This window comes from Polypterus senegalus, chromosome 1, assembly GCF_016835505.1.
Source record: "Polypterus senegalus isolate Bchr_013 chromosome 1, ASM1683550v1, whole genome shotgun sequence".
Taxonomy (NCBI): domain Eukaryota; kingdom Metazoa; phylum Chordata; class Cladistia; order Polypteriformes; family Polypteridae; genus Polypterus; species Polypterus senegalus.
Genome location: NC_053154.1, coordinates 123,864,586 through 123,875,776, shown reverse-complemented (window position 1 = coordinate 123,875,776; position 11,191 = coordinate 123,864,586). Strand labels below are relative to the sequence as shown.

The 11,191-nt window shown below is 34.2% G+C and overlaps 1 protein-coding gene across 1 annotated transcript; it reads right to left on the bottom strand.

Annotated features, from left to right (window-relative positions):
• Positions 1-859: 859 nt before the first annotated feature.
• On the bottom strand, positions 860-10,704 carry LOC120529087 (extracellular calcium-sensing receptor-like). The gene is made up of 6 exons (XM_039753126.1): positions 10,562-10,704; positions 9,448-9,739; positions 8,359-9,192; positions 5,688-5,915; positions 3,988-4,111; positions 860-1,770 (listed from the first exon to the last, which is right to left on the bottom strand). The coding sequence occupies exons 1-6, from the start codon at positions 10,648-10,650 to the stop codon at positions 860-862; spliced, it is 2,478 nt and encodes an 825-aa protein (XP_039609060.1). The 5' UTR covers positions 10,651-10,704.
• Positions 10,705-11,191: the final 487 nt, after the last annotated feature.

Below are 11,191 nucleotides of genomic sequence, written 5' to 3'. Positions count from 1 at the left end.
GTTGTATTAAAAATAATTCATGAACATAGGTACATTAGTTATGTAGCTGGCAGTACTAATCAGTTAATTAGTTATGTAGCTGGAAGTACTAATCAGTTAGCAAACTGACTCAAGTTGCAAATTATTTAATTTAATATTGACATCAATTAATGAAAAATAATGACTAAATAACAAAAGCAATATTTATTTATGTGGTACATTTTCATACAAGCAATGCAACTCAAAGTGCTTTACAAGAAGAAACAAAAACATAGTTAATATATAAAACATAAACAAACAAGATTAGGAAATAATATTATACAGTATGTAATAAAGAAAAAAGTAAGGTCGGATGGCCAGGACGACAGAAAAAAAAAAAAAAAAAAACCTTCAGTTAAGCTGGAGAAGAAACCAAAATCAGCAGGGGTTCTAAGGACAAAAGACTGCCCAGCCTCCTGTGGGCATTCTACCTTACATAAAAGGTCTAAATCAGTCCTCATGGTTTACAGGCTTCACATGGAAGAATTTGATGATGATGGTCATGTGGACATCTGGGACACCCACCATTCAATTCATAAATGTAGGGGGCAGTATGGTACTTTGATCAGGTGGTGGTGGCGCAGATCGGCACCAAAAAAAACCCAGAAAAGACAACAAAAATATGTTAAACCTCCAGAAAAGTTTTCTCTCCCATAGCAGTGTACAAACATGACAGATATTACGCAAAAGAGTTTAAAACGAACGTATAATCTGATTTTTTTTATGATCAGTTGAATATACGTATATATATTGAAAGATTGTAAATACTGTAGATACTATTAAAATAATATATTAATTGTGCTGCATAATGACTTTAGGCATCAATCTGCTGCAAATAAAATCAGTAGTCACTTAAAGTTCGACTCATCATAGCTTTTTTTGTGTTTCTTTCAGGCTTAAACAAAATAATGTAACACTTTGGACTAAATATTGCAACAAGGAGACCAAAACTTGAAGCTAAAATGGCAAATATTTCAACGGCTACTGTATATTTTCCAGGAGAGCTAATATAAGCAGGTATGAAAGTAATCCAAACTGCACAGAAGATCAGCATGCTGAATGTAATAAACTTGGCCTCATTAAAATTGTCTGGCAAGTTTCTTGCAAAGAAAGCCAATACAAAGCAGATTGAAGCTAACAAGCCAATGTATCCTAACAAACAGCTAAATCCTGTGAGAGAACCAACATTGCATTCAAAGATTAGTTTTGCTGTTTGAAACGTGGGGATTTTAGCTGGAACAGGAGGAGCTGTCATCAGCCATACTGTACATACTAATGACTGAATAAAGGTACAGAAGAAGACGGTGCTTCTCTGTTGTGCAACTCCAAACCATTTCATCATGTTATTTCCGGGGAGAGTAGCTTTAAAAGCCATTAATACAACAATTGTTTTGACAAGAATGCAAGAAATACACAAAACAAAACTAATTCCAAACATCACATGCCTCAGTCTACACGTCAGGTCTGAGGGCTTCCCAATAAAACACAAAGAACAGAGAAAGCACAGAGTCAGGGACACCAATAAAAGAAAACTAAGTTCAGAGTTGTTGGCCTTCACGACTGGAGTGTTGCGATAGTGTATAAAAACAGTAAGCACTCCAATTGACAAACAGGCTCCAAATAAGGCTGTACTTGTTAAAGTAATTCCCATTGCATCTTCATAGGAAAGAAATTCAACTTCCCTTATAACGCACTTATTTCTTTCATAATTTGACCAATACTCCATTGGGCATGAAACACAGGAAATGGAGTCTACATCAGGAAAAAATAGAAATCATTGTACTTATGCAATAAGACAAGAAATGAACAGCTTATGATCTTCAAATATTGGTAACAGATTTACATGAATTATGTAAGGAAAAAGACATTTTATTTCCATATAATGAACTTTTTTTAATAATAACTGTAGTATATGAAAATAGTGTTATTTTATATATCTCCAAAGAAGTATTTATATATCACACATTTTATATATCACAAAGCTTACTTTGTTTCTTTTTATTCAATGTTTGTCTAAACATTTTTAATCTGCTTTTTTTCTGGGACTGAATTGCCAGAATGTTTATTAAATTATGGTGACTGTATTTGCATGATTTATTATGTACCATAAAGTCTTCTGCATAGTGTCATTAAAAAGGTCACCCACAATGACCCAGTCCTTGTTTGATAAATGGTTCATGCAGTTTCATCAAGAAAATGTCCTTTATTATAATTCAAATATTCAGAAGCATCAGTAAGGATAACTTCTGTTGGGTAGATTAAAGCATCTTTAACAAACTGTTTAATGATTAACAGTTGCATCATTTCATTTTTATTATCATAACAAAAGACATTTACACCTTGGGTATCCATTATAAACCAGCAGTTAAAAGTTTATAAACATTTTATTAAGTATGCAATTATTAATAATCGATTATCATTAAAAATAAAAAGGTTCTTGAAATATGTTACTGTCATATTTCAGTTTTATATTCATATCATGTTTAAAAGAACTATATATTAGGATTGTTAGACTTTTAATATTTGTTTATAATTGGTTTCTAAGCTAAAGTAATGTTCTAATGTTCTTAAAGTATTTACCCAAAAAGGCTAATAACAAATGAATGTGAGATGCCCTCATACTATGTTGCATACAAACAGATAACTTATTATTTTCCACACAGCAGACTTCTTTTTCATAAAGAATCAAATTGTCTTTCTATTGACTTGCAAATTATGAGAAGAAACACCCTACTGCATCTTTCCTTACTTAGCTTAAGGTTGTCAAGACTTTTCTTTTTAAGTCATTAAGTTTTATATTGAATAGTTTGAAATGAGTTAAATTATTGAAAAAGTATAAATAATAACATATGTAGTCAGTGTTTTATCGAATCATGTTTCTGCTGAAGTTCCCACCCTAGAAGACAGAGGTATGAATTGTAGAAGAGAAGCAGTAACATTTGAACTATATGAATATCTCTTGTGACGGATGGCCAGGGCCCATGCCTGGCTGGGATGCTCCTTTGGCACTGAATCCGGGGAAGTTGCCATGGGAGGCTCATTACGTTCCCCGGAACACTTGGTGGTGGTAGCCCCCCTGGGAGCTATCGGGGCCACAATCGAGGAACACCAGAGTTGATGCCTTTTGGGCTCCGTGTCCACTGCCAGGGGGAGCTGAACGACTTAACGAGCCTGTCTGGGCTGTGATGAAGCATCACCAAGAAGTGCAGCCTAATTGGGCTAATTTACCCACTGGAGCACTTCTGGGTGGGCTAAAATGGAGCCTGCAGCCACCACTCAAGGAGCCAGAGTTGGGAGGAGGGAGACGAAGACGAAGCTGCCGAGAGGAGTGGAGGAAAGGAAGAGTGTTTTTGTGGTAGTGTTTTGTTTGGTGTGTCTTTTGGGACTGTGTTGTGCCTGTGGGACATGGGGAAGACGTGCCTCACGGGCGAAGAAAATAAAAAGTTTATTTATTTTACGTGTGCCTCATGGTATCAGTCTGTGTTGGGTTGGTGCCCATAAAGTGCCTTTTCACACCCTGCTGTGGATAATTAATTTATCAGTGCATTTGAAGCTATGTGCTGCAAACATGAAGCAAAAGCTACTGCACAAATGTGAATACACCCAGAGAGAAACCAGTGCCTGATATCGTAGAGTGCAGGCCAATAAAAATGTTCCTCTCATTATCAAAGACTATCTCTACCATGTTAGTTTAAAATTACCAAGTGTAGCACGCAAGAGTATAGAATACAACCAAAACTTAATCAGCAAAAGATTAACATTTAAACTTTATTCAGGAATATAAAGTTGATATAAGAACTATGTAAAATGATTTTATGATCTTAATAGCATGCCTCTGGCTGTAATTAACTATTAGAATTGCATGAACCTATATGTTTAAAGGAATGTAGAACAAAAAAGGAAATTAACTTTCTAAAAATATAATAGAAGATTTGGATTTTCTGCATGAACCCAAAATGAGTTACATACCCTCTTGATCGCTGATTTCCCCTTCTGCACATGGTATGCAATCAAAACAACAGACAGGCTCTCCTTTTCTATTTGCTTTTCTTGTGCCCGGTGGACAACTTCTACTGCAAACAGAGTCAGGGACCTAAAAGACTGAAATTACTAAGTGCGTAATTCTTTGAAAGAGAAATTTCTGTAAATATTAGAATTTTGGTAAAAGCAACTATGGTTGTTCTATTATCAAATTTAAACTGAAAGAAAATAGCCTTGTTTATTAAGAAAATGGGTAATGAATGTGAAGTTAAAAAACATTTACATAAACATATGTTCATGCAGATCAATTTCTTGTGAACAGGCCTAATGAGTATAAAGAAAAAAGTATTAAAGTAAACTAGAACAACATGATTGTCAGACACACTTAATTCACTTCAGGCGCCAGGCAGGATGCAACCCGGGACAGGTTTCCAGACATTCCAAAGCCATACTCACATATACACCTACACGGGGCCAATCTAGAGTCACCACAAAGAAATGGAATAGCCAAAGGAAAACCGGCACAGGACAGTGAAAATGCGAGGCAAAAGCATTAACCACTAAACCACCATGCACCCTCAAGATGAATATGGTGTGTAAAAATCTTTATAATATTTCACATTATTTTTGGTAACCTACAAATACAGGATATCAATAGTGATAAAACTGGCTTATAAAAAGTTGTGTGGGAAATTTCAGGATGTGGGACACGTGCAGTTAAATACTAAGGTATAATTCATTGACAATTATTTAAAGAAGACATTCAAGATGAGCAACTGAAAAGTGAACAGTCATATTCAGACGCATCTGTTTATTTTATGTTATTTTTATGTCATCTTGAACTGGTGGGTACTGCAGTTGCTTTAGAGCTCCTGAGACCTCATTTATGAATCAAGGCCTAATCATATATTATATAGGGTTTAAACTTTGCCCCCTCTATGTTTTCTGTGGTTAATCCAGATTCTTTACACACCCCAAACACTTGCACATGGGGTCGATTTTGGCATACATGAGTGTAGATGTGTTTGTGCATGTGTTCGATTTAGGGCTATTTTTTGAGAATGCCTACAATGGAATAAAATGAATGGATGTTATTTACTGAAGAATTAGTAGGTCTGATTTTGAAAGGTTTTCTTTGATTTTAAAGTTTGATGATTAGGCTATAACTAGGAAGTTCTATTACTTTTTATGAAAGCCTACAAAATAATAATCGTCAAAAAAAAAATCAAATATAATAAAACATATTATGATACTTGGGCAATGACAAATCATGCACACATACAAAACAGAAATGTCCAGAACTGACATTTTAAAATATGCAGTGGTGCTGCCTGGGCAGTTCTTGATCAGAATATTTTACATCCTCCACATGTTTTGTAAGTTATGTTTGGAACTTCCAAGGGATTTTCAATTCAGTGCTGATTGTTATCCCTTCACATATGTTAATTATTTTGTGAATCATTATGAAATAACAATAGGTACTCTATTTTATTAATACAAAATCTCATTATCTTTCCTCTAAGGAAAAGATATTCTGCAGTCCACAGGTTAAGGTCATTGACAAATTATCATAATGCAATAATAATGCACATGCAAGTTAATAATCTGTCTTAAAATGTTAAAATGATAATACAAAGTATTTGTAACTATTCGCTTGATCTATAATAGAAAAAATTTATCAAACTTACCTTTCCAGAATGGAAGTTCCAAAAAATGTCCTCTTCCTTAAGTTCAATCTCTTTTCCACTTTTCTTTGCTGCATCAAAAATGCCAATGGTTTTAATTGTAACACTTCCATCAACTTCTCTTTGCCAGTTTACAATGTCATAAATGGCAAGTGCATCTCCGTTGTCATCAAAAGCCACTGTTTCATTAAGTGGATTTGTAAAACTTACTTTTTTCAAATAATGTAGAAGCTTGTTACAATAAATATAAGCACAAATGTCACTTGTGAAAGAACAGAGATGCTTAATAAGTTAAATAACATTGAGAATAGTGAATATTATTAAAAACAGCAACAAATTATTTTATATAGTTATAAAGCCATGGTACCAATACAAGATTTTAGCATAATACATATTTTATATATTACTTTGACTCAAACATATGTTTTCCAATTTTGTTGTAAACATATACTTTTAAAATTTTATGCAAATGTATTTGTTAGTTCTCTGTGTATAGTAGTCATATTTTTATGCCTTGCTGGTTCAAATGAAGTTTTTTAAACTAGCATACTATGTCTACTTTTATAGTCAAATTACCAATATTAATACTGTATATATATATATATATATATATATATATATATATATATATATACTGAATATATTACTATTTCTACATGGTGGTGCAGTGGTAGAACTGTTGCCTTGCAGTAAGTATACCAGGGTTCACTTCCCAGGTCCTCTCTGCATGGAGTCTGCATGTTCATCCTAGGTGCTCCAGTTTCCTCGCAACATCCAAAGAAATTCAGATTAGGTGAATTGGAGTCTCTAATCTAGCCTTAGTGTGTGTTTGGTGTGTATGCTTGCTCTATAATGGACTGTCACCCTGTCCAGGGTTTGTTCCTGCACTGTGCTTAATGCTAGCTGGGCCTGGAAATAACCAGACAATATTAATTCACATCAAAAGTGACATGTCAGAGCAGTTTAAGCGCTCATCCGTCATGTTCACACTGACACATTACTGAGAATAGAACATGCAGTTTTCAATGTATTAAAATTATTCAAAACCATGTGAGGAAAAGTTTAATCTCATACATGTTTTAAGTTTGTTTTTATACACATGTGGATTTTTTTTATTTACTTTGTTATTCCCTGAGGACAAACTGACTTTTTATACAACACCCCTTTAATAATTTTCATGTTGTAGGCCTTGCTCAAGGGCCCAACAGAGTAGGATTCCTACTGGGGGTAATGGGATGCAAACTGGAAACCTTTTAGATACCAGAGCAGATCCTTAGCCACTGAGCTGCCACTCTTCCCTTTTATGCACCATTTTAGATATTTGGCTTAATTACACTAAATAGCTACAAATGCACATTTTAATTCTAGAAGACTCCTCAACACTAGAGCAACTACGCGTTTTTACAGTACTAAAACTACCAAGGCTATGCCAGGAGGTGTCTGAAGAATTTTGTTGTCACTAATGGCTCATCAGCTCAGCAACCTGATAGTGTATCCTTACTGACTTATGGCCAAAATCTATAGATAGCCTAAAACAGCATCAGTGAATATCACAATAAATAATTTCTTGCCACACAGACTTTTTGTTTGCATGTATTTCACATTAAATGTCATCATACATTTTCTATTGTGTCACTTTTGTTGTTTAAATAAAAAGTCAATATTCCTTAGTTATTGTTAAAACTGGTGTTCTATTTGATCTACACTGTAATTTTTTCTGGAAAAGCAAAAAATTATAATTATTCATTATTTATATAAATACAGATTTCATTAACATAATGGCGGGTGTAAATAACAGCTTGACTTTATTCTGAAAATTAACTTCAAAAATGTATCTTGTTATACTTGCCAAAATCACATTTTACAGTACATTTCTGTTTCATTTTACAATTCTGGAATACAATATCACAAAATGTACCTTGCATATAGAAATTCTTTCTGACTGTGGATATAAACTGATCATGCCCTCAGTCTGTTCCAGTATGAAACTGTGGATTGCAGTTTTCCCCACATATATGTTTCTTTGTTTGAAACTGGCCCCTGCAGTTAGTTCACTCTCCTGCATTCGCATGTCTTTCTCATCTGGTAATTCCAGTTATTTTATAAAGAAATGCTTGCTAGAATAAACCGCACCATTAGATTTCCGCAGTAAAAGTGGGAGTGGATGTTAGTGTACCCTGAAAAATACTTGAATCTCATCTGTAGTTGGTTTTTATGTTATGCCTGATATCCCCATGACTACAAACTTGAATTACAAGATTTCAAAAACTGTAAAATTAGATGAAGATCCAGAAAAGTTTATACTAGGCTAATTTTCTCTGTTTAGCTAGATTTTTGGTAGTTTGTGAAAAAACTGGAAACTTCAACAGAGTTACACCGAAACAATCCATCATACTGAAATAATAAACTCTTTAAATGCAAATTAACAAAACTGATACATAATTCATATCAGTAATGAAGAACACTAATGTGTCAATCTTAATTTAAGTGGAATTTAATTTTTCACTCATTAGCTTATGTGATCTTTTGCAATGGTTGTTTAGATAAACAAAAATTACTTCCATGAACCAACATGATCAGGATGTCTTTCCATGTGTTTAATCACTTTCCCCAAAATATTAATATAAATTAAAAAAATATATTAAATTAAGAATCCAATGTGTTACCTCCTTACCTGCCATGGTTGCATGCTTTTGATGTCAGCACAAGTGTTGTTTTCAAATGGCCCTTTTCCACGTTCACAGTGTATTAGATTATGTAAGGCATGTGCCAAGGCATAAACTGCTTTATAGACATTATAAGATGCTCTTGATTCTGAAACATCACTATATGCTGTTTTGGTTTCAGTGATGTTTTCTAGTCCAGTGCATGCTTTGCCACTTTGAAATATGGCAGATGCATTTTTTGTCATTGTACTATCTTGGAAAGTACAACCAAACATCGTTTCCCAGAAGCGGAGGCCTAAATTATTATCTGGCAATAAATCGGGTTGAATCTTTAAGAGAAATTTTTCCAGGCCAGGTATTACACCTTTTCTAATGGCAATACCAATTGTGCCTCCAAAGGAAGCAAAGTGTTCCACAGTAGCTAAGGCAGTTGCGGTGCTCCATGCTTCACTAGCAATCCACTGCTTTCCAGTAACATTCTGTTGAACAGCCTCTTTCACTAAAGATGTTGCATCAGCTCTTGAAGAAAATACAACAATAACTGTAGAGGTTGACTGCTTTATCCTGTTGACAATCTGAGACACAGTTAACTTGATGTTGCTTTTGGGAATTGTTTCAGCAAATGAAATGCAACCAATATGTTTCATTTCCTCAATAAAGTTTTTCAGAGCATATTGCCCATACTCATCATCACTCACTACTACACCTACCCACGACCAGCCATAATGTTTGATAATCTCTACCATTGCTCTCACTTGAAAGGCATCGCTGGGAACTGTTCTGAAGAAGGATGGGTGATCTTGCTTATTGCTTAAACAAGAGCATGTAGCGTAAAAGCTTACCTGAAAAAACATTACAGAAGTCAGTGTGCATTAAGATCCTAAATCACAACAGTTAAAGGCTATAGACAACGTGCTGGTTGATATTAAACATCTCATAAAATCCTTAAGACATACATATAAATGAAATATAAAATATTGTTTCAGAAGTTTTATAGTATAAACGTTGAATAATTTCCCATGAGTCCAGTAAAGCATAGATTTTTACCATAGATTTTTAAAAGTCACAGTAGTATTCTAGATGTGAACTTGCATTACCATAGGCATTCGGAAAAGCCCCAACATTCTTGATATTGCAATTGAATGTGTTGAAAGTGGATCCCCCACAATAGCAACAACAGGAGGAAGTCCATCGCAGTGATTCTTAGCAATATTCAGTCCAGCATCACTAACTAGAGCAGTTGCTGCCCTGAGAGCAACTTGCAGTCTCATGCAGTTATCGTAAAGTCTGTATCCCAATGTTATATTAGGAAGAAGGCTCTGATCACGGTTAATTTCTTCTATGGTAAAGGCCATAGTCTGAGCCCACTGAAAAACTGAAAAATCAAGGCTGTAAGGAAGCAAATTGTATGTTAATTTTAATTTGGCATGCAAAGTTCAAGAAAAATGTAGCTGAATAATTTTACATGTTTAAAATAAAGCACAACAATAAACACAGGGGTTTAATCTTGATTTTCTTTCTTTCAGGATTTACTTTGCAAATCACTAGATTGTTATCATTAACAATTAGTACTTCTGTCTCTTCGATCCAGATTTGCCCAGATTTGACTCCAATCACAGCTGCAGTTTGCAATAAATATTAACGCTCTAATGATTTCCCTTTGTATTTTCTCTGGGTACTTTAGTTTACCTCTTCATCAAGTTGATTGATGTGTGTCACCAAATTGGCAATGAATGGAAACCTGGCGTTGATTTGTGCCTGGTAACTGATGCTATTGGAATAGGGTCAGATGCCACAAAACACTGCAATGGTCATGGCACTTATGGATATATGTGAATTGTTATTGTTGCTGTTGCACTGAAGTAACATGAGTAACATGGCATGCTTATATAAAGTGTCTTCTGTTTTGTCAACACCTTACAAAGGTCTAAGCATAACTTTTAATATTTACTCTACTTGATTTCATATTATAACCCTGTTATTTTAACACACATAAAGTTTATCATTAATGTGTTATTTCTTTTTTTCCTTTTTACTCATTTCATGCTATATTTTTACTATTTTCCTAAATAATTGCAAGGCTTATGTTTCAATTATTATATTTATGTTTCCATTTCGCAATATATTTGTTTTGTCATATGAATATAAGTAAACTAGGCATAGTCCAATGTTAAGAAGTAACTATTTTTTTTATCAAACTGTTTATCTCACCTTTCACATGTCCATTCTTCAGGCTTCGCTCTAAAAGACAGGTCTGGAACTTTGGTTTTAAAACTTACTTCAAATATGCCACCCAACATTATATCTCCTTTCTTATAAAGACCTTGTAGTTGAAATTTATCATGAATTTGACATGTCAGTTCTCCAGGTAGTGCCTCAAAAGTGAGATTCAAAAACACATAAGTGTACACCATGTGTTTCATATTGCACAACACAGGAGATATGATGTTCTCTTTGCTTAGGTAGCAAAAAACCTACAAAACATCTTTTATATGCCAAAGAACTGAAGCTCCAGACACTTATGTGCGAAGCAAATATCCAAAGCAGCTTGCAGATATCCCTGAGCTGCACAGAATATCACCTCGGGGAATGATTTAATCATTTTTCCTAACATAGCATAACTATTAAAAGTATATCTGCACCCAAATTGTAAATATATTGCCAGCTAATGTGTCCTTATTTTGACTTAATGGAATCTTTTTTTTTCCAGTAAAATCATCATGTTTCTTTTTTTAAAAAGTATTTCACTTTGGCTCTATGTTTTGCAAAGAGGACGGCATAGTGGTGGCAGCATTGTTGCCTTCTAGGAATGCTTTAACTCTGTTTGTGATTCCTGACAAA